Source organism: Protomyctophum bolini (genome assembly GCF_963924005.1).
Source record: "Protomyctophum bolini genome assembly, chromosome: 15".
NCBI lineage: Eukaryota > Metazoa > Chordata > Actinopteri > Myctophiformes > Myctophidae > Protomyctophum > Protomyctophum bolini.
Genome location: NC_137876.1, coordinates 20,781,429 through 20,804,424, shown reverse-complemented (window position 1 = coordinate 20,804,424; position 22,996 = coordinate 20,781,429). Strand labels below are relative to the sequence as shown.

Here is a 22,996-nt window from a genome sequence, read left to right as displayed (position 1 = left end):
GGCGGTCCGCCCGTTCTCACGTCTGCTCCGAGACTGATTTACATGTGACCAAAGCTTGCGGATGTCATTAGAATGCCCTATTGTTCATGGAAAATCAATTAGTGTCAAACCTCAAATAGAATATTGATGTTCCCAACATTTGTCAACACAAAATAAAGATGTCAACGATCTATTGCTTGGATATGTTATAGACATCATTGATCAGTTTATTTATTTTCAGTTGACGCATTTAGAGCCAGATTATTAGTTCCCTCTGCGTGTTTTGACGTGTCTTAAAGTAATTTATGATATTGACCACATCAGTGATCGCATGAAAGCAGTCTTACCATCTCATGAGGATAGTATAGATGACATTCACCAATGTCATGACACAACAATGTACATGAGAGACTCAACAATAAGACCATTAGTGATGACATATGCAGTTTGGAAATAACAAATTGATGAGACAGGAACGTACCTTGATAGCTCACCTGGTAGACCGCATGTATCATATTCACATTGTTGATGTCGGGGCAGAAACCTAGCTCCAGATTTTCGTAAATGTAATGACCTACTTTTGCCGCCACGATGCAACGTGTTGTAAGCTTGTAGATCATCTATTTTAGATCACCAGACAAGACAGGCTTTTTAAGTCCGTCTGTGGGCTTGTCTACATTGGTCGGATGCATTCTGAACACAGGCTCTTTTTTCCGTTTCCTGAACAATAACGGTTTTGGACATGGACAGTATCCACCCGGCGGCGACATCAAGGCTCAGTCCTTCCTGCAAGCAGCCTGGGTTTGAACGCAGCCCGAGGAGGCCCGCTGCCTTCTCCTTCTCGCTCTCCTGCTGGTCTACTCACTGCCACTGGGTCAAAGAAAAGGCCTATTTGTGGTCAGGACAGACTGTCCTTGGATGTTTAAAAGAGCTACGTACGGTATGTAACATACTGTACAAGAGACGCAAACATTTAAAGTAATACAAAAATATGTTTCTTTATTATGGCAGATCAGAACCAAAAAAAAACAACGGTGAGACAAAAATGCAGTTGTAGAAAAAATACAAAGCTCTCATGCACGTTTTCTTGTTCCATGGTGAATTTTGGCCGACAATAACTTAGGGACTTTAACTGACCTTCTGGTCAGTTGAGCTGTTTGTATACGAATAAGCCTTCCCTAGGACTATTCTGTCTCTTAAGAGCTTGAAGAAAGCATAGTAGTTGCTGAAGAGGATCAACGCCAGCGATATCGTCTGATGCCACTTTTCGGAGCATATCAACGAGTAGAGCTGGTAGAATATCATGGCCCCCTCCAGAATGATGAGGATGTTCAGTATTCGTAAAGGCTTGTTGAAGAAGAACTGAAGGTTGGGAAATGAGAAAGAGAGAGAGATTCACCGTCAAAAATGAAAGTCCTCAGTCAACAATTATAACTTCCTCCACCTTTAAAGGAACACTTCACCACTTTTCAACCGGTCTTCATATAATAGGTCCTCACTAATAACCATGATAAAATGGCACAATTATTTTCTACTCAGTCTGTGTCTCATAGGAGGGCTGTGGGAAGTTTAGAAACCGTCTTTCAGTGACATCATTAGGCAGATTCTTTTTAAACAACATTTTTTTACAAAAATGTTTAGATTTTCATTATCGTGAGAACGATGGCGTCCATTTTCGCATTGCAACTTTTCAGGACTAGAAAGCCTGCAGTTTCTATTAGCTTGTATTCCCCATCGATGATGTCATTGGAAGACGGTTTCTGAAATGCCCACAGCCCTCCCATAAGACACAAAAAACGTCATGATTATTAGTGAATATATATGAAGATGGGTTGAAAAGTGGTGAAGTGGTCCTTTAACCACCTTGAATTCTAGTGGCACTATGCTATTGCAAAGAAATCATGAGACGCGTTGTGCAAACCTATAGATCGGCTATTTTCTACAGTGATGTACACTACAGAACCATGACAGATGCCTGTTGACAACTACCATTAACCGTTTCATTGTTGACATACTATATAGTGATTTTTTTCTGAAAAACCCCATGTTTCTATATCAGTGGTTCTCAATATTTCATGTCAAGGACCCCAAAAATGATATGTAATATGCCGCCAACCCCCATCTGAAAATATGTTGTTCCAGGGACCTCCCCAGAAGCAAGGATTTGATTTAAAAACTGAAAAAGAAAGAATATATATTCAAAGATTTGAGGCAAATTTTCACTATTTTTCAAAAATAGCAGACCTACAAGCTCGTAGCGCGCCACCGAGTGGCGCGCTATGAGCTTGTAGATGTGCTATTTTTCCAATAGCTAAAGTATAACATAATCCTTTGAAACACCAAAAGGGGTTCCCGCCCAAAATGGGTTAAAACGAGGCTTGCTTCCCTGCAATGGGATTACAATTGAATGCCATGTTCACAGTGGGCCTTTGGAGTGATTTATTGTGGCCAGCCCAAATGGACACTGGGCGTGCGCTCAGCTGGCCATACTCACATAGAAGCGATAGTGGGACACGTCTGAGGGCACTGCCACGTTGTAGTGGCCCATAGCTTTGTAGACATTCTTATTATGTTTGACCAGGACACCCTGGGGCCACATGTATTCTTCTGTCCAGCTGTGTGGGGGGGAGAGAAAGAGAATGCCATTTGTAGTCACTTTGGCACAAATAAAAGATGTTCAACCGCGTAACTTTAGGCCGATTCTAAAAATGCTTTTCATGTCAAGGACCCCCAAAATTATATGTATTTGGCCCCCAATATTTTGTTCCAGGGACCGCCAGAAGCAAAAATTTCAGTTTAAAATGTTCGCTTGTCAAATCAGCCATTTTCCCTGTGCTACGCAGTTGTACGACACGGTATAAAACGGAGCTTAAGTGTTGAAGCAATTACAGTTCTTAGTCCAGTCAGCTGTTTCTGCAAGGCAAGTAATTTCCCCTGAGGCAGAGAGAGAGAGCTTGTAAATCAAGAGACTCCCCCTCACCGTGTGAAAATCCTATCACACAATTATATTTGGCGGCCTCCCTGTGTAACTCTGAGGACCCCCTCCCCCCTAGCGGTCCCGGACCCCCTGTATTGACTCCGAGGACCCCCTAGCGGTCCCGTACAACGTACATGTGCTGCAGGACATTGGAGCAGAGTGATGGGTCCACTTTCTGCCAGCAGCCCAGGTGTGCTGCAGCCTTGTGCAGCAGGTCACAGTAGCGCGGCGGGAGCAGGTGTCTCATCAGGATGATGGAGGTGCTGACCGACACCAGGATGAAGAGCTCACAGGACCAGCGTTTATCCACGTACTGTGTGCTCTGCAGGAGGGGGGGACAAACCGATAGTGAGGGTTTCAGAAGCAGCGAAACGATAATAAAAGGCCGATAAAAGATACTGTGGTCCAAAGAATATCCGTTTTATAAGCCTGGTGTAGTAAGGCATTCCTGTCGGTTGACTACTTATGCACAAGAATAAGGACAGGTGCGGAGGAGCAAAGAACTGGTCTTCCAGTCCCGCACACTGTCGTCACTTACAATGCTTTTATTGCTGCATGCCTCATGTACTGTCTGCGGGACTGCCCCAATTTTCATATTATCCCAACTATGGAAAAAATAATAACTGAAATGATGTAGTGTGTTATAATTAAATGTATTGGCCTACTTTATAGTGATTTATCAAAGTGAAAAAACCAAACGAACTACAGTTACATATACAATACAGATCTACAAGCTCAAAACGTGTGTCACCACACTGCAACGTGTTTTGAGCTTGTTAGATATGCTATTTTGGAATTTGAATACTGAAAAGTAAATGTTTTATTAAATTTCAAATGCATTTAGTTATACTTTTATTAACTTTATGAACTCAAACCTCTAACCCTAACCCAAAATAAAGACAAAAAAAGGAAAGCAGGGGCTCGCAACTCACTTTAAGATGCTCCAAACTTTATTTAAGGCAGGCAGAAAATACGTTTCGAAGTATGATACTTGATACTTTTGTATCAATTAAATTTGGTTTGGAGGATCTTAAAGTGAGTTGCGAGCCCCTGCTTTCCTTTTTATCGTTTACAGTTTTGGCTTCAGTACCAATGGAGTATGTGTGTCACTTTTCTTACCCAAAAAGAAAACATTTGAATACCAGGCATTAAGTGACCGGGCCGTGAGTTGCCCATGTATGATCCTAAACAACTGAATTGTGGAAAAGAAAAAAAGCTTCTCACCTTGACAAACCAGACGGGTACAAAGGCCACGTAGTAAGCACTGAGCATGGAGCTGACCAGCACCTCCTTCATCCTCCAGTTGAAGTCCATCTTCAGGTACTCCACCTCCTTGCGGATGAGGTCGGGCGAGAGGCAGCAGGCGTGCGTGGGCATGGCCTGGACGCCGTACAGCTGGCTGGTGTGCTGCTTCCACGTCTCCTTGAGCACCGTCAGGTAGTCGCGGCCGCGGCCCACGCCTCCCATCTCCTTGGAGCCGATGCTGGCGATGGGCGAGAGCGGGCCCGCGCGCCGGAAGTCGCAGCTCAGGCGAAAAAAGGGAATGTACATTCCAAATCTGTAGGGGGACGACATCGCACGAGAGACATTGGGGTTTTCTGAACTGGACTGTGTGTGTGTGTGTCTGTACATCCAGGTTCAAATGAGCAAGCTGAACTTCAGAAGAGACAGCGACGGTTTCCGATTACCAGCGATTTACCATAGTCACGCGGCAGCCATTGTTGCCTTTTACATCACACTCGGGGTAGGGAACCCCGTCCTCGAGTGCGAAGTAAGCGCAAAATGACCATGGTATGAAAATGGCCAATTTGTAGCCATTGTTCTCGTAACTTAGCAGTGTTGCTCTTTGGGGAAAAAAATGAGCTCCACCTAATATAGAAATCAGAGAATCAGAATCAATCTTTATTGTCACAACACATTACAAGTAAGGTGGGTTAAAAAAAACTTGGTTGTGCAGCCTCATCATTGCAGTTAAAAAGGATAGAGAGAGGAGAGGCGCATAAAGTGAGTGCATTGTGAGTGCATAATAAATAAACGTTCACCATGGGTGAATGTTTGTACAATTGGATGATTATGGCACCAATCATAATTACAATTGATTTTTTTAAAGTGGAGTTTCTTGGATCTTTTCTTTCAGGTGGTTCAAAATGTGTTGCGTTTCCTGGTGGTGCACACAGGGCTGTAATGAACCTTCCACAGTGTTTATTTGTTGGACTCTCTGGAAGCAGTGTTTCCAAACAGCTGAATCGGTTTGACCTTTCATGTTGACCAAAAGGCTCGCTTTGCGTCATCTTGGCTGGAGCTGAAGTAAACATGCCACAGCCTGACGGAGTGCGTTTGGGCTTTTATGGAGGGGCGAAGGTGCACTGCTGCGTTTAGAATACTTATGCGATTCTCAGACAATCTTTAATAAGCCAGTTCAGAAATATATTTTAGAACATTTACATGAACAGAAAAGAAACTGCTTCCGTTTGTAACTTCGAAGAGGCGTACTTTCAGACTCACTGTAGTATTTGAACATTGTAGAAGCAAGACCCGATTGACTACACAAGCACACACTGATTTATAAACACAAGATAAAACCTGAGTATTATAGTTAAAGTGAATGTGGCACAATGTTTTATATAACCTATCTCGATTCGCTCGTTTCCATAATAATTGTAAGCCCAAATTGTAAGTAAAACTAAAATGTGATTAATTGAGCAACCCTACAGGCATCAGAGCCGTTATGCTGCATTCACATGGACTCCGGCAAGCATAGATATATATAGATATAACTTTGAACGGAAATGCCGTCTGCCGGAACAGAATCGGCGACGACAGCGGCAGAGTCTGCCGATAATGCCGTTATTCTGTCCGGCGGTCTGCCGTGCCCATTGCAGTTTGCCGTCCAGCACTCGCCTGAGCCCGTGTGAGCGGCATCATGGTGTCGTGCTCGTTATACTTACGGGTAACAGAGGAAGAGGAGGCTCAGCACAGAGTATGTCCTGAACAGGTAGATGAGAGAGCGACACAGACTCCAACCGGTCAGCGTCAGCACGGCAAAGCGTGCCATTACTAAAAAGATGGAGTGAGGGAACGATAGCTTCCCACTCTGAGACGCCTGGAGGGGAGGAAGAAAAGAAATCAGACTTGTCTTAAGTGAGTGGTGCTGTACTACTGTACAAGCCCACATCCCTGGCCTGTGTGTGTGTGTCTGTGTGTTAGGCTGTACAACATTGACACTTGGTGGTGAACAAACACTACAACACTATTTTTGCGCTCGGACAGCCACACACATAGCCGTCTCGGACACAGCCAGGGATGGACACAGCCACACACATAGCTAATGCTATCTATAGGAGTGGTTGGTTGCACAACTCAAAAACAGAGAAACAAAGACGGATAGCTAAGCACATGGGTGAAATGTTTAAAAAGCAGAGCACCTATAGGCCATTTCCTTCAGATAGTTTTGGTAGCGGTGGTGGGGTGGGAGGGTATTTTGGGCTATGAAATGGCTTGTTCCAAGGCCTATTTATAGAGTCAGCTCCATTACCTGCAGCCGAATCAAACTGGCTCTTATTAGGTCCAGATGTATCATGATGACAAATGGTGGAAATTATGTCATGATGGAAAAATTGCACAGGCAACTGCATTATCATTTGCACACAATGGGGACCAAATTAACATAGGAGAAACGCTGACGATAATGGAAATATATATTTTTTAAAGTAAAGGTGTTCCTACCTCTTTAACAACTGCTGCAATCAACCTCCGTGCCAATATGATGACGGTAAAGATCAGCATATTATAGTCGATGAGGTGAAAGTTCTGGAAGATAACACGAAACCCTTCAGTCAATAGATACAATACAATCGAGCAATAGTGCAAATGACCGCATCTTCTTCCAATTGTTCCGTCAACTAAAAAAAAACAAGACAAAGAAAACGTGCACAGAGACCTCCCAAAAGACATTTAAACAGACACAATGTGATCAATCACAACAGCAATCATTGACAGAAAAACCTACCAGACAAAAAAAAAAACGCTACATACAGTACAGTAACTTAACAAGGGTCGACATAAACAAGTATGATAAGAAGAGATAAGGGCCTCGGTCGGTCGGTGAGTTCATGCCATGGAGCCATGACGGCGACCTGCCTCGGTGCTGCTTACCAGAGATGTGTGCGAGGGGGGGTGCGAGGGCGGATACCACCACACTGTCTTGTAGATGTTGACGTAGTGCACGAACAGCGCTATGAGGTGGCAGAAGAACAGGTGCAGCTCGAAGAGCACGTTGCGGTCCACGGACAGCTCGGGGATCTTGCAGTGCTTGAGAGGCACCACGGTCTGGGTGGCCAGCGGGGGGCTGGAGATGCCCGTTCCAGAGCCGTTCCTGCAAAGTGCAAAGCGACAACAAGCGTGTGAGGGGCCCGCCCAGTGCTGCACGATTTCTTCGGCTCAGATGTGAATCTCGATCTCCCCCTCCACAAGAATTGAGATCACGATTCTCACACACGTTTTCCCCTATATGTATTGTCTTTTAGTCTGTAGTTGTTGAACATTACTACATTTAAAAATGTGGCAGCTGGAGCCAACTACTGTGGCTTTAAACAGACAACATCAAAGTGCTTGACTTAAACCTCTCTTAAAGTCTCTCTCTTGTAGCAAAAACATAAGACATGGGACCCTGGCGAAGGCTGTTGCAGCCGAAATGCGTAGGTTGTTTGTTTTAATGCTCTTCGCCATGCCGCTTAAATAAAGGCTTTTTTACCTGACTGTTATCTCAGTAACTAAAATTAATTGGACGGCTAACTAGTGCTGCACGATTCTTTCTCAAATTTAGAGATTAGATCGCATAGGTGTCTGAATGTGGATCTCCGTCTTTTTTCGAGTCATTCATTTGTGCAGCACTACGGCGTGAGCTACCATAAAGATATCATGGACCGGGCAGTGATAACAGTGAAACAGTTGGAAGTGTGGCAAAAGGGTCATTATGACAAGTGTTTAAAACACGTAAGGAGTAAGGACCATTTCAAAAATCACACCTGTGTGAAGTGAGGGGCGCTCTTATCATCATACATCATCTCATTCTGGCCAAATCACAACTTGAATCCTCACTTTTCCGTCTTCACTTTGATCTTCAATGTTTGCGTTTACACAAACACGGAAAGCTGGGCATAGGAGGGGCTAGCGCCCCTCAAAAATAGCCATTATTGCGCCTATAATGACGTGCCCGAAATAGGTACGCCTGGTTGAAAGTGGTTAAGTATAATTGTATGGATTAATATCCACAGGGATGTATATTATTGCCCAGTCTATTTCATACACAGTACTTTAACTATCAACTTGCCAACAGTGTGGTACAGTTGTGACATCACTTTGTAATTTTGAGCGAAATAAACCATCAAAATACATGAAGGTTACGGTTGATATATTTAAGACTCGGTCGAAACGTTGACAACTTTTTAGAAAACTAAAGGTGCCTTTGACATGCTTGGTGTGCAGGCTCAACCTTTTTCAACGTATGATTAATATTGAACCAGAAAGTACACCGTGGCAACCTAGTTATATGTTCTACCTTCCACTTGAAAAACTAGCCTTTCAAATGCAAGTAAAGCAGAAATCTCAAGACATGTAAAGACGAAGGAATACATACATTTGGCACAAACATATATGTTCATTCAAAATGATTCTGTTGTATTGCTTCAGTCTTGAGCACAATATGCTCCAGGCTGTACTACTACACTACAACGTAAGCAATAGAACGTAATCATTTGAATTCAAAAAGTGCACCGCACACAGCCGAGGGCAATGACACAGGCGAGTGAATGCAGTGCAAAAATCTACCGTCCCTCCCCAAGTGGCAAAGCCTCTTTCCAGCCACACGTCCACACAGTGCGATGACACAGCATTCCAATAGGAGGAGGTGCGTTATTCACTGCTGCCCGTTCTTTCCTTTGTACATTTAGTTGCTCGTAATTGTTGACATGTATTAATGCGTTCTGTGTTGATTTTTGTTATCCTTTTAGCGTAAATGTCTTACTGTACCTCCGTGCCGTTTACATTTCTCCTGTCTAATAAAGTATTCAATAAGTCACTCAATCAATATACATTACGGACACCTGGCCCTCACCTCGTGCGGGACCGCACGCCAGTGACGGGGGAGCTGGTGGCGTGGTTGCCGTTGCTCACCGAGCCGGGCTCACTGCTCAGCGGGGAGCGGCAGTATGTGGTTCGGTTCGCTCCTCTCCGACCTCCGGCCATCGCAGACACGTCCGCCACTCAATGTCTCCCGTCTGGTTTCGGGTTCTCCCTCCTTTTGATATATCGGCTGTTTACGACTGAGAGGGCAGAGCACATACATACGTCATTTATTAGCCCATTCTGACCCGAGATCAGATTCTATAAATGTCTTCTACATCCTGACAGTTTCCTGAAAAAGCTATGTTTTCTGTGTCAGTCGTTCTTCGATTTTTCAAAAATAGCAGACCTACAAGCTCGTAGCGCGCCACTCGGTGGCGCGCTATGAGCTTGTAGATCTGCGATTTTTCAATAGCTAAAGCATAGCATAATGCTAACACCAAAAGGTGAGACTGAGAGTGCGCACCCACACACACGATTTGTTTACCATTTTTAGATGGGTCAGTGTACTGTACATAAGACAAGAAACCAAGGAAACGGAGAGAGGAGAGACAAGCAAGACGGGTCAGATTTGAACCTTGATCATCACACTCACTATATGGCCGTGGTTCTGGTTCTCAAAAGTGGGCTCCAAGGAGACTTGGGGGCAGAAACGTTAGCCTGCCACCGTATAGAGGCAAGTGAGCTCTTGCCTGCCCTGGCCTGATAAGACTGACCGGATTGGGGGAAAACAAAACCGCTTTGCCCCCGTCTTCTTTCAACTGAAGGTTGACGATTCGATTATAGACATTTTCAAGCGCAAGCCCCGTCCTCTCATGCTGCAGTGTAGTAGACCAGAGGTTCCCCAACCACTGGTACTTGTTTTTCCCGACCGTGAATCTATAACCGTGCATCACCAGGACCAATGATATTATATGGTCAATGACAATATAATAATAATATAATAACAGCGGGTAGGCTATTTGAGGCCAGTCAACTGTCTTCCGTGTTTTGGTACGATGATGCGTGATTTTCTTTAGTATCTACGTGTACAATTACAATACCAGTGCAATATTGATTGATATATTTCGAACTGGTCTGTGCAATGGACCCTTTCCTTTCCCTAGCAGGAAAATGCAGCTGAAGGTAGTAAACATTGGTAGTACATGATTGGGTTTCATGTCTGTGTTTCTGTGGCAGAGTATGAGGGGTCATCCCTATGTATCCCCAGGTTATTTGTTCCCCACTTAGAATAAACCTAAACCAGAAACCTAACCTAGTATTTTTTGTAATTCTAGTAAGACTACCGGTAAACGTATTTTTAGCAACTTAGTCTTAGTGTTACTTTTAACAATTTGAACAATCCATGATGACATTACTGTAACTGTACAAGAGCTGTCCATGCTGGCAGTGACACAGTAAAAGTAAACGCCTACATTAAGTTAATATACGTCCAAAACTGAAACATCCTGTTTCCTATTTTAAATGTTATATTCTACTTTTTATACATGACTATATTGTTCTCATGTGCTGCTGTATACATGTAGTACTATATATGCTGTTTATGTGAACATCTATATACCAATGCAATGTGATATACCGTAGCTGTTTACTCGATGCTGAACGTGTATACATACTTTCCCCATTTTCAACGTGTTTTTATTATATTTTGAGTTGACACTTGCTTTGGCAATGTGTAAACGTATGGTTTCTCCTGCCAATAAAGCTGAGAGCAATGCACCAATTAAGGCAATCCCCTAAACTTACTTGGGTCAGTAGTAAACGCCTCTGATTTGTGTGAATCTACTAGGGTGGGTGTGGGGAAATAATTACATTACATTGACGTTGTGTATAAGAATGGGCGTCAGTTGGCTAACGTTCAGCTATTTAGCAATATCCAGGAGGAGAGCAAAATCATGTGGACTGGACACACACGCGTTGCACGACAACAAAAACAAAAGATGCATCCTCTTTGCACCAAAGACAGAATTGCAACAATGCATAATCTGTGGCAGGTTAAAACAGGGACATATTGTTCTGATGAGTGGGGGAAACTACAACGTGGTCGTTTCTTTCTAAAAAGAAAAGAACACCCGGGCCCTGCCTTAACAAGTTCTGCACTTCTAATCTTATTGCTGCATCACATTTTGCGGAAGCTGTGTGACTGACATTAGTTTCTTTAGCTTCTTCAACAAAACGCTGCATCATTTGCTTCTCTCTCTCTCTCTCTCGACAAATCAAATAATATAATATAATATCATTACCCTCCGTTTGTTCGTGAGAGGCGTGCACGGTGCACATTATTTAGAGTCGTGTGTGCGTGCCGTGCATGCGAGTGAAACACAACGTGATCATCACAGGAGGAGGGGAGGCAGCAAAAAAAAGGCATGGCTCGATAATAAATACAAAAGACGCTGAGGCCTAGTACTAACGTTAGCTGTGTGGCTAACAGCCAATCCAACTGGGATAATATATGGTCACAAACACAAGGAAATGTTGCACTTACCGACGCTATAAACGATAAGAACGGCTCGTTATTATATTAGCTGTAGTCTCGTGGTGAACGACGCTGAGTTAAACACGGTGAGCGCTCTGCTTGTTGGCTGGAATAACACTAGATTGGTCATTATTATGATGAGCGAAGGTGCTGCTCATTGTTGATGTGTGTGACTGTGTGAAAGTACTAGCTAGTTCACTGCTGCCTATCGGACGATAGGGGGCGCTGAAGTGACACTGACACTTGTGGGAGGAGGAGGAGGAGGAGAGAGTTTTAAAGGGACATTACACCAGTGGTTCCCAATGTCGGGTCCGGGGACCCCTAGGGGTTCTTGAGAGTTCCAGGCGTCCCCAGCTAAATGATAATTAGGAACCAAATGGACCCTTATGGGTCTGTGACTCAGAGAGTGTTTGGTTCCATTTGTACACTCTCAGAGTTAAATTAACATTGATTTAATGATACAAATTCTCAGAGATAGAAATGCCTTTAAATGGGGGTCCACTCCCCCCATTTAAAGGCATTTAAAGGCATTTCAACCCTCAGTTTGATAGGCTGCGGAGTCCGCAGCCTATCAAACTGAGGGTTGTTGAAATTAAAATGGTTTAAAATGTTCTTTTATAGGGGTCCCTGGCATATCTTTTCAAATGGGGGTCCGGGGGCCAATTACTATCAATTTGGGGGTCCTTGACGTGAAAAAGTTTGGGAACCACTGATTTACACCAGTTTGTCATCAAACTATTTCATGTCAAGCTTTTTTATTGAGTTGTAATTAAAAAGTTGTAATTCATTTGTTTAAACTTTTTTCTTTTGGGATATATATGTTTGTGCGTGTGTGTTAGTTAGAGGTATCGCAACCCATACAAATTGTATGTGATTGTGACCACTGACACGTGCAGAGTGGACTGGCTTTATTGTGTCTCTGAACAGTAAGCCCATCTCAAATTTAAATTAAATGTTTTATTGGCATTATTAACTGACACTAACCTATTACAATTGAAAGACAATGTTGTTGTGACCCCGAGTATCGGTTCATTTGTTATACAGGGCATTCATTTTACCATTTGCAAATACAATGATTGTTAGAGATAACACAAAAACCACAGCGGCTTAATTGTCTCCATTGTTGATCTGTCTTGAAAGGGTTAGGGATTAACCTACTGTAATGAGGTTAAACACAATACTGACAAAATTAGTTATTGATTTTGCTTTGGCGTCCTGTATAGGAGCATGCATGCATTCATTGACGCATTAATTGTGGTGTTTTTGTTAGGTGTTAGTTCGTGGTCATCAGAAAAATAAATTTATACATTTGATGTTTTAGATTTACGTATAGGCCTATGTTGTTTTTCCAGACAGCTGATGCCGTTGCTAACTTAATTGCTACATTGGCATTCATTTCTTATGCATCTCAGCTTGGCAGAATGCGAGGCCAAACATTTCATACATGTGCCACCATCTGCAACATTAGCCTAGTGAAAATCCAATTCTGATTCAAATGGTGCATCTTCCAATCAATCTTGGCCTACTCATTTTACTAGAAATATCAAGTCTTGTACAGTTGGTCCTGACTCCTGATAATCAACCACCAGGTGTCACTATCGAGCTATCACCAGGTTGAGATACTGGTTGAAATTCTTCCAGACGAGTTTGTAGTTTCCCCGCCATCACTCACTCAGAAACCAGACTGGCTGGATGACAGCAAATGTAGCAAAACTAAATACCCGAATAACTCCCTGCTACATTGACCATTTGTGGTTAGTCTCTCCTTTGCCCTCAAACGTAACACAATGGTAAACATTAATTTAGTCTGTAGCTAAACTGCTCTCCACATTACAGGCAGAGCAGAACATTTTCAGATATCCTGACAGTCACCGTTTCACACACAAATTAATTTAGGACAAATTAGAATGAGGTACACACATTTTACTACAACTTCTTGACTATGTCAAACAATATCTGCTCATTGTTGTGCTCAAAGATTTAAAGAGGAAGCTGCAAAACATCTTCACTACTATAAAGATTAACAGGTCAAACCAAGTCACCAAAGGACAATTTCAGTCAGTGTGAAGAGTCAGACATGGATAAATTGAGTCATTAAATACATTTAAAAACTTTATTTACAATGTCATAAAACAGATAAAACAATTTGTAATACAAAAGTGTACATCGAGCATTCAACACTTAGAAAAAAATGTATATACACCCACATATTAAAAAAGGAGCCATCGGTTCATCGGTGATGGTCAGAGATGTCAATATTAGAGTAAAAAAAAAAATAGCTCTAAAGCAGAGGCCAGATGTCTGTATGGACTTTGTAAATGACAATAAAGGCTAAAACATGCCATTCTGGACAAGTCAAACCAAGCGACAGGAAGGGATTGAGAATAAAGTGCACTTCCTTTGCAATCTCTCAAGCAATGGCTGCAGGTGGATTTGACTTAAAATGATTACATCCAGGACAGTCAGACAAAGAATCACAAATCGTAATTAGGGTGCCATAAGAAAAACGGAGGGCTGTTCATATCAGGCCTGTGGGCTGGACTTTTGGGGCTAATATACACATATTCCAGAGCTGGCCATTCCCCAGTAAAGCTTCAAAGCCTCTTTTGACTGAGGGATTGCAAACAATGCACGGAACCGCAAGGCATCAACGGCCAACATCCAGTGGGTTGACACCTGTGAAGACAGGAGAAACCGGTAAGAGACATATTCCAATATTGCAGCACTCAATAGAACATTCCTGTCCATAAACATGTCAGTTTGCGCCGTTATTAAAACAAAAAAAGCTCAAGGCCAAAGAGAAATCCTGCACCGTGTAAATCACTGTTGGTTTCTGCACCATGACTAACTAAATTGTCTTTTCCTGCTCCCTAAATTAAGTAGTTTTATTTGGGGAAGATCACACGGATGTGAGGTGAACAGTATGACTTTGTAACATTCCTTGGAAAAAAACTGAGGCTTTTTTAGATTTTTTAAAATGTCAAACTGGTGGCCCATTCAGTTTGTATATGGACCAGACTCACACCATGTCTCGCGTTACCTCTGATCTGAATGCGTTGCATTTAGAGCCATGTTACTCTTACTCTTGACCGCTCGCATGAATGCAGACCAGACTCTCGTCTTTAGCGTAAATAAAAAGGACATTTTTGCTACTCACCAAAACAAAAGCGGGATGTGTCATTAGAAGGCCTACTTTCCTTAGTGGGAGCACTCCGAGCGCCCCACCACACGTATAAACTGCCAAAAGGGGATTTTGTTTCCACCGGAGAAAAAACATGTTACTCCTCTTGCCCAGAGAAAGTACCGTTTATACTTCCAGTAAGGAAAGTAGGCTTTCTAATTCCCGGTACTTTGTTTTGGTGAGTAAATACGAGAGGCTGGACTGCATTCATGCGAGCCCCGGAAGTCGAGAGTATCATAGCTCTAAATGGAATGCATTAGAGCTATGGACCAGAGTTAGCCTCACGTCTGCTCTCGTGTCCACACTAACCCAGAAATGGAGCGTTCACACGGGCCGACGCAAAGATGATCCACCATTCATTGTCAAATGGAAGCCACTAAGCCAGCAACATCACAATGCAGAGACACTTAGTGTAACGGGTCCCCAGACACAGGGGTAGTCTTTAGATGGGTTCCAGGGACAATTTATGAGTCCTACTTCCAACGACATTAAGAGTACAGTATTGCATCACAGGGCACTGGATGGCAATTGTGTCCTTTCTCAATGTAGTCTACGGATGAAGGCCATTTGCATCACTGCTACAAATGCCAGTAGTTCTCACTTTCAAGGATTTAAAAAAAAAAAAAAAAAAGCACAGCATTGTACAAAGTGACTCACTGCTAGTTTGTATATCTGCCATTTTTGAATAGCCAATGCAAAAATAAATCACAATAGAGCAGATTGCCAAATCTTTTTTGTCAAGTACATAAACGTTTAAGCTTTTACAGACAGAAATGCAAGTAAAACTTACCATAGGTAATTCTGCAAGACAATGGCTATTGCCTCAGTTGCAGCTAAGACAATGCACTGACTGTCCACCTATAAAAGAAACATCAGTCAGACTCTCGACATGCAAGTGACAAACAAACACTCATGCAAGCTTAGTGTTAACACTACGAAAGTATCATGCAACTCGAGCTGGAGTTTTTGTACACCAATACTTAAGTTTTAACGGAATTGCACATTTCTGCAGTTTTTTCTTTAACAAATTATCAATCTGGAAATTGGTCATAAAGTATTTGTGAGTGAAATGGGTGGACCATAGTTGTTTTTTTGAGCAAGAGTTGCACAACCATTTCTGATTGTTTTGTATGACTAATTTTGCTCGGGAATACTACTCATAGCAGATTTTGTACATGTGATTTTTTTTTTTATTATTACGGTTTTTGATGACTTGCATTACTTGGCATTTTGCACAGAAAAACAAAAGAAATCTAATAAATAAGTGTTGGGGTTAGTTTTACCTTCTTGTGGCGATCTTTAGGCTTTTAGCATCCTCTCCACTGCGATTTTTGTCTTTTTAAAAAAAACAGCCCAGCTTTTCATCAAAGTAAGTCATCCCTGAAAGCTTGATTTGAAATACTGTTGAAATTCAGTTCAAATGGCTGAAGGTACATTTGACTCTTGGGCAGATGGAATAGTCTGGCTAAATAAAGCTTGATGACAGAATACACGGTCAAGCACTACATCATCAGTCAGATGTCAAAGTATTTGGCAATACATTACCTCAAGATATGATAGCTTCATTTTGAGGGTGACATAACAGTTCACGTATAGCTAAGTTTTGAATACAGAGACGAAGAGGATGTTCATTGTCAAAATAGAGCATACTTTTTTTCTTCTTTTTTTTAACATCATGACGATGTCATATATACATACAGTTGAATGGCTTTTTCAGTATTGAGAAGCTAAAATGAGGACAACGTTCAAAAACTAAAGGCATTTCTCTAAAACAACAAAGCAAAGTACCAGATTTAGATTGATTAAAAAGAAACTAGGCTTTATTGACAACGCACTGCAGCAAAACATTTTTTGGCTATGTTTAATATCCTATTTAGCCAAGAGTACACAAGCATTATGCATTTTGGAGACGGCACGGCTTTAGAGAGCACATACAGTTGTACTAAGGTTATGTACATAATATTGAGTCGGCTGCAGTTTTTCTTACAGATTGAAAGAAACGTTCATTATCTTTCAAGCTTCACAACAGATAGTGGATCACTAAAGATCATTTAGCAAGGACCGTTAAGTGAGAATACACTGCGGAACATCGCCACGGTTGCAATGCAGTTAGATTTGAATGAGATTTTACATGGTGTCTAGGTTTGAAAAATATAAACCAAAAGGCGACATAGTACCTCTGCTGGGAGTTTTTGTTTTTAAACGTAAACAGCCTAGGGGGCTGCAATTGCCACTAATTCTAAACTAGTTGGTAAAGTTACATTGAAAGATTTTGTCCTGTTATTTAAGACATTTAAAATGCAGCCTAAGTGAGAAACTTAATCGCCACAACGACATTACAGCTAAGTGAAATATCCATCATTAAACAAACTAAAACTAAAAAAAAAGTTCCCCCGTCACTGTATCTCATAAACGGCATACTCATACGCAAGTGAAAATTAACATTTAGCGAGCGGAGCATTGAAACGTCTTGCACTCTCAAACTTCAGTGGCACTCACTAATTATACATCCAAAAAACACGTCTTGTTCAAGTTATATAAAAAAATAAACATAAAAATGGAACATAAAAAAGGAACAAATGAGGGGGAAATTACTTTTGAAAATTTAAAAGTGAAGTTACAAATTGGAGACAGTTTGCGGGGCAACTCTCTCTACCAGGGGCCATTCATTCAGTATCTTCCGTATGGGTGTTGTCTGTAGTCTCCCTTGGCCCCTCCCCTGGAAGCAGGTGGTGCTTTGCCTCCTTGACCGCCACTGGCCCACTGTCCCTCCCAATCGTCTTGAGCTACAACAACAAGAAAGAAACACAACCACCGACATAGGTTTAAAGCACTGCTTTGTGGACCACCAGTGGTCCCCGAGGGGCTTCCAGGTCATCCCCAGCTTAAACTCTTGAGAACGTAAAATGAAGCCAAATCTCTCTCAAGTTAAATTCTTGTAAAACATCTGCACTGCTTAATTTACAAGTAGTCTACACAAATTAGAGAATGTAAAATAACTGTTATTTTGATTGTTTGGCCGCTATCTCTCCTATGGTACCACATCAATACAGCATGGAATTGTGGACAACATCTTATCCAACGATAGCATAGATAGATCTTTGTGACAAGGACAATACCATCAACTACTATATATATATATATATATATACACACACACACACGAATAATTGATTATCAATCTCCAACTACAGATCGAGAGACAAATTTGTTTTCTCTAAACTAAAAAAGGATGTTGTTGCCATCTTACCGTATGGTTCATATGTTGGCTCCTGGGCCTCTGCTCCCCCGTGTCCGTAATCATAGTATTCTGTATCACTGAAGAAAGAGCAGAAAGGGAAGCAAAATTAAGACTTGCATAATAGCAAACACTCAGTCACCGAATAAGGACTGGGCACATCATCCGACCGAGACAAAAATATAAAAAGGGATCAAACCCATTTGGACTTACGCAGGTGCAGGTTGTTGACTGTAATAATTATCGTAGTTCTCGTAGGCAGGCTCAGCATAGGATTCTTCATATGAAGGCTGGGGAAGCAAAACAAACTTAACAATGCAGTGTGGGGGGGGGGGGGGGGGGGGGGGGGGTAGAGGAGACAAGGAAGGACCACTGATGGTCATCATCAACAGACATGTAACGCAAAAGGAGAACTTACGTATTCTTCATAGGAATCCTGTTTTGGCTGCGACGCTTGTGGTGGAGCATGCTGGTGTTGCTGGTGGGAAAGGGCAGCGGGAGGGAGCATCCTTGGTGCCCCTGGTGCGGGTGGCCTGGAGCGGGCAGCCGAGCCACCTCTGGCGGGCGCGGAAGGCATGCCACCTCGACCGGAAGGTGCCCCTCTGGGCGCGCCACCCCGGCCCATTCCTCCCCTGGGGGCGCCGCCGAGCGGCAGACCTCCGTGAGGGCCGCCGCGTGGCATCCCTCGACCCCTGGGCCCGCCGGCGCTGTGCGGTCCTCCTCTCCCTCTGCCCGGGTGACCACCTCGTCCCCGGCCCCCGTCCTGTCCTCCGTTCAGGTAGTGGGGGTCCATGTAATGTTCCTGCTCACCAGGCTCCTGCATGCATGAGACATTGCCATGAAGTTAAAGTTATATATAAACAGTATTTTTTTAATAACCACGGTTCTTTGCTTGCATGTGCTCGTTTGTTGTGTTGAGGGAGAAAGAGGTACATTTTGTACACATACCGGGGTCAGGAACTGTTTGACCTCCTCCATGGCGCGAGCCATGCGCAGGTAGCAATCTGGAATGGGCGCCATCACCTCGATGAACACGTGCAGCTCCATGGACAGGTGAGCATACTTGGCCTCGCCTCCCTTCCTCAGCTCTTCCTCCTGAGGATCACAACAGTAATGTTTATGATCACATTATAGCAGATGTACAAGCTCACATGCGCCATCACCATTGTGGCGAGCATTTTGGAAATATTTATATATATATTTTTTTGTTATATTGTATGCTGATATACAATAAAAGTGGTTAAACCCATTAATACCCGATTCTACAAAAAAAAACATGTCTTCTAATTTCTACGTTTTCTGAAAAACTAAGGTGACACTGATACGTTCCAGGTCTTAATAACGTAACCCATTTAGGCCCGACGTCGATATAAAAATAATAATCTTCTGAAAGAATAATATACCAGTATATATTCAAAGATTTGTGCCGCATTTTCACGATTTTCCAAAAATACCAGACCTACAAGCTCGTAGCGCGCCAATCGGTGGCGCGCTATGAGCTTGTAGATCTGCTATTTTTCAATAGCTAAATTATAACAATGTTTAAACCACCAAAAGGTGTTCCCGCCCAGAATGGGTTAATGACATACAGAGACATGCCGAGTTGATAAAAGTTGAAGCCTTTTGCCCTTGCCTTATTCTTGTCTCTCATGGACCCTTTCCCCAGAACGGAGATCTTGGCTCCGGTGTCTTCCTGGAGCCTCTTGATGGTGTTACCTTGAGGTCCCAGAATCTTACCAACAAAGTTCACCTACAGAACAGAATGTTGAAGATTAAGACACAGTGAACAAGATGAAAACATTTGTAGTGTGGTGATCAGTGTAGCTAGTACTGCCATGGTAAATCAATACACATACAAGAGGTCAAGAGTTACCATTGATTTAAAAAAAAATCAATACATGGGGAACACTTTAATTTACCTCCAGGGTTAAATAAAGCTGTGTTATCATCTTTATTTAACCCCGATGGCAAAAATGTGTTATAGCTTGCACTTGTGTGCATCTGCTAAATGCCCACAGCTTGTGTTAGTCACAAAACAATGACTAAATATACCAACATGTTTAGTAAAATCTGCCATTGCGATGCCCTCAATGCCTCCCAAGATGCAATTTTGTCCGCAAAAGTAGATTTAGTGGAATAAAAATAGACCCAGCACTAAAAAATATTTTCAGGAGACTAAAAATCTAAATTTGCTTGTCATTAACAACACTTACCCTTGGGTACTGTTTGGTGGGAATGAGGACACGCTCTTTGAGTTTGAGGTTCTTTGTGGTGAACAGGTCCAGGTATGTTTCATTAGACAGGTCTTTCTTGTCTCCTTTCTGAATCCTCTCGATTTCTGCACAAAGGTTTGCATACAAGTACATATGAACCATGATGCCAGAATAATAGAAGTGACAAAACTAAACAAACATCTTCATATAATTAATCATCCGTTAAGAAGATGCATAGACACTGAAGTGGATAACGGTGCACTTGGCTACTGTACTTCAGGCCTACAATAGCAGGCCTCAACAAATAATTACGCTTTTTTTGTGCATCGTTTAATCATACAAATGTAGGTTAGATAGTGCCTAAACTCACTGTTGTAGGCCAAATTAGTTTCTAAACAATAGTCGCAAACTGTTTAAAACGCCTTCAAACCGAACGCTTTAGTGCAACGGGCCTAAACAATGACCCATTCATTCACTGTACGGTTATTTAACGTAGACTACACGTGGTTATCGGACAAAAAAAATCAGCTTGTTTTTTTTATGCTTGAAGATTTCACATACATTTGTCAACTTTGAATAAATAAATAAAATAGAATACATAAAAACAAAAGGGGGGTAGATTTTCAGATGCTCAGTTATCCTAGCCACCGGGCCTGCAGTGCAGACACACACGGAGCCAAAACTAGGCCTTGACCTACATTCACGTTATATTAGGCAGCATCCCGTCCGTCGCGCTTATTGTTATCCAACAACATGCTAACGGTTGAGCTAGTAAGCAAACAATATCGATCTAAGAGCACAATTTTACCTGCATTGATGAGTTTCATGGCGTGCGTGAAGGAGGAGTCCAGGCTGTCTTTCTCCGCCTGCAGCTCGGGCAGATACTTGTCGTCCATTTTGGTCTTTTTCTGCGCGGGACCAGATTCAGTAGGCGCCATGGAGTCAGATTTAATCTTCATCTGATTCATTACTTTTAAGCTACAAAAGTTTTTCCAGCCCTGGGGTGGCGGTGGTGTTGCTACGATGCTTCAATGGCCCGAAGTAGGAATGATAACGGCCTGAACTGGGCAAACGGGTTACGGATAGACAAAGCGTCTCCTCTCCTCGCAGGGTGTAATGTTCTCGGCCTGCTGCTGCTTCGTGGACAAAGAAGAATGGCGCAGTTTGCCTTTGATAATGTGAGAGCGAGGCAGTGACGGCCGCCGATTGGCTGGATCCCCTAGGAGGAGGCGGGCGTTCAGAAGGAAACAATGACGTCACGAGAGGAGGTTTTTTTGTGTGTGTGTGTGTGGGGGGTGGGGGGGTGGAAGAAGATTCCCCCATTCAAAAATACAACGGTACTCTAGTAGTGTGTGTGTGTGTGTGTGTGTGTGTGTGTGTGTGTGTGTGTGTGTGTGTGTGTGTGTGTGTGTGTGTGTTTGTGTGTGTGTGTGTGTGTGTGTGTGTTGGGGGGGGGGGGGGTATTTATATTTCCAAGAAATCACAATACTTGCTCACAACACAAATTTAGTGTGTATATTATTACTTGCCGAGCTCGAAGATGTTACTATTTCTAAAAGGTTAATTAGTATATCATATTGCTTTTTCTGTTTCTACTGTACCTGACCTGACTAATATATAACTTGTCATGTGGATGTGGCACGCCTTGGCAGTACGGCTGTGTGTATGATAAATATATATGGCACAGATCAAGTTCCAGACAGTTTACAAACTGTACACTGGGGCCCAGATAAATCAGATGATAATACTGTATAGGACATATCTAGAGAATCTGCCATCTTAAAGTATACTATTAGTAGCCTAAGTGAAAGGCCTTGTGGTTTCTAAACACATGCAGTAATTTCATAGTCTAGGCGGCGGCCTATAATACTTCACATTTAGAGGAAGAGAATGCCACATAAATGAAATGCTGAATGAGATGCGTGCACGCAAGTCCATTTGGCACTCAAGATAGTTACTTTCTCTCTTATTTCATTCAACTGTTTAGATCAGGGGAGTTGAGCAATTAACCTCCATCAACAAATAATAAATAGCCGATCTACAAGCTCACAACCTGTCACATATGAGCTGGTACATATTTTATTATTCTCAAATATCTTTTATTACAATTTGTTTTAGAAAATGTGTTCAAAATAGGGATGCATGTGTTTAAAATGCAGGGTATAGCTAATCTTGACGGGCTATTTGGTCAACGACTTCATTTGATACCCCTATGTCCAGCAAACTCTCAATACATTTTGCAAGTGTGAACTTGTAAACACACCTTTGAATGGGAAAGGAAACCCAACGGGGGGGGACACGGTGCGAATTAGCATGGGAATGACCCAGGTATAGCATATCAATGATCCAGGTGTGTTAAGAGAGAGAAACAGTAGAAGAGTTTGGAAACCCAAGAGAGAAGAGAAAAGGACAGGGCACTATTGATTGTTTCAACAACAGCTGTGCCCAAACGACAAATAAGTGTCATGAAACTAAAGACGTAGATTTCTGTAGATTTAAACCCCAGTTTGGTTGTGTGAAACAGGATCTTTAAACATTTTCATTATCCAGAGATGGGCAATATTTGAAATACATGTACTTGAAAATTGAAATACCGTACGTATTTTCTGTACAGAAAATATACATCAGGCCTACAATGTATTTCAAATACTGCCCATCTCTGCCATAATCAAAGACCCAGCCACTGAATAAAGGCTTCTAACTTGTTTGCCAGAAGAGTGCCTTGTTTTTCTTCTTCTTTGTCTTGCCTTTGCGTTGAATTGCTATTTGTTATTTCTTCAACTGACTGGCAATTTGTATGCTTTCCTGT

At 42.4% G+C, this 22,996-nt stretch overlaps 2 protein-coding genes across 3 annotated transcripts; both read right to left on the bottom strand.

Annotated features, from left to right (window-relative positions):
* Nucleotides 1–961: 961 nt before the first annotated feature.
* Nucleotides 962–11,733, bottom strand: tmem39b (transmembrane protein 39B). The gene is made up of 9 exons (XM_080783278.1): nucleotides 11,565–11,733; nucleotides 9,072–9,279; nucleotides 7,112–7,331; nucleotides 6,683–6,766; nucleotides 5,905–6,059; nucleotides 4,181–4,514; nucleotides 3,091–3,278; nucleotides 2,474–2,594; nucleotides 962–1,341 (listed from the first exon to the last, which is right to left on the bottom strand). The coding sequence occupies exons 2-9, from the start codon at nucleotides 9,200–9,202 to the stop codon at nucleotides 1,108–1,110; spliced, it is 1,467 nt and encodes a 488-aa protein (XP_080639404.1). The 5' UTR covers nucleotides 9,203–9,279; nucleotides 11,565–11,733; the 3' UTR covers nucleotides 962–1,107.
* Nucleotides 11,734–13,654: 1,921 nt separating this feature from the next.
* LOC308329587 (KH domain-containing, RNA-binding, signal transduction-associated protein 1-like) lies at nucleotides 13,655–21,343 on the bottom strand. 2 transcript variants are annotated; one of them, XR_013965413.1, is made up of 10 exons: nucleotides 20,996–21,343; nucleotides 20,188–20,312; nucleotides 19,608–19,724; nucleotides 18,923–19,069; nucleotides 18,393–18,791; nucleotides 18,188–18,264; nucleotides 17,987–18,054; nucleotides 17,332–17,522; nucleotides 15,527–15,594; nucleotides 13,655–14,231 (listed from the first exon to the last, which is right to left on the bottom strand). XR_013965413.1 is itself a non-coding variant. In XM_080783971.1 (8 exons), the coding sequence occupies exons 1-8, from the start codon at nucleotides 21,153–21,155 to the stop codon at nucleotides 17,407–17,409; spliced, it is 1,209 nt and encodes a 402-aa protein (XP_080640097.1). In that variant the 5' UTR covers nucleotides 21,156–21,343; the 3' UTR covers nucleotides 16,529–17,406. The 2 variants fall into 2 exon arrangements, 1 of the variants encoding a protein (XP_080640097.1); XM_080783971.1 differs by lacking the exons at nucleotides 13,655–14,231; nucleotides 15,527–15,594 and having other exon boundaries at nucleotides 16,529–17,522.
* Nucleotides 21,344–22,996: the final 1,653 nt, after the last annotated feature.

Coding starts and splice junctions, on each gene's coding strand:
- LOC308329587 (XM_080783971.1), bottom strand. CDS start 21,155: ATGAATCAGATGAAGATTAAATCTGACTCCATGGCGCCTACTGAATCT. Junction 19,070..19,607: donor CCATGAGAGACAAGAATAAG/GCAAGGGCAAAA, acceptor TGTGATCCTCAG/GAGGAAGAGCTGAGGAAGGG. Junction 18,265..18,392: donor AGGATTCCTATGAAGAATAC/GTAAGTTCTCCT, acceptor TTGCTTCCCCAG/CCTTCATATGAAGAATCCTA.
- tmem39b (XM_080783278.1), bottom strand. CDS start 9,202: ATGGCCGGAGGTCGGAGAGGAGCGAACCGAACCACATACTGCCGCTCC. Junction 7,332..9,071: donor GGCGTGCGGTCCCGCACGAG/GTGAGGGCCAGG, acceptor TGCACTTTGCAG/GAACGGCTCTGGAACGGGCA. Junction 2,595..3,090: donor TCCAATGTCCTGCAGCACAT/GTACGTTGTACG, acceptor CCCCCCACACAG/CTGGACAGAAGAATACATGT.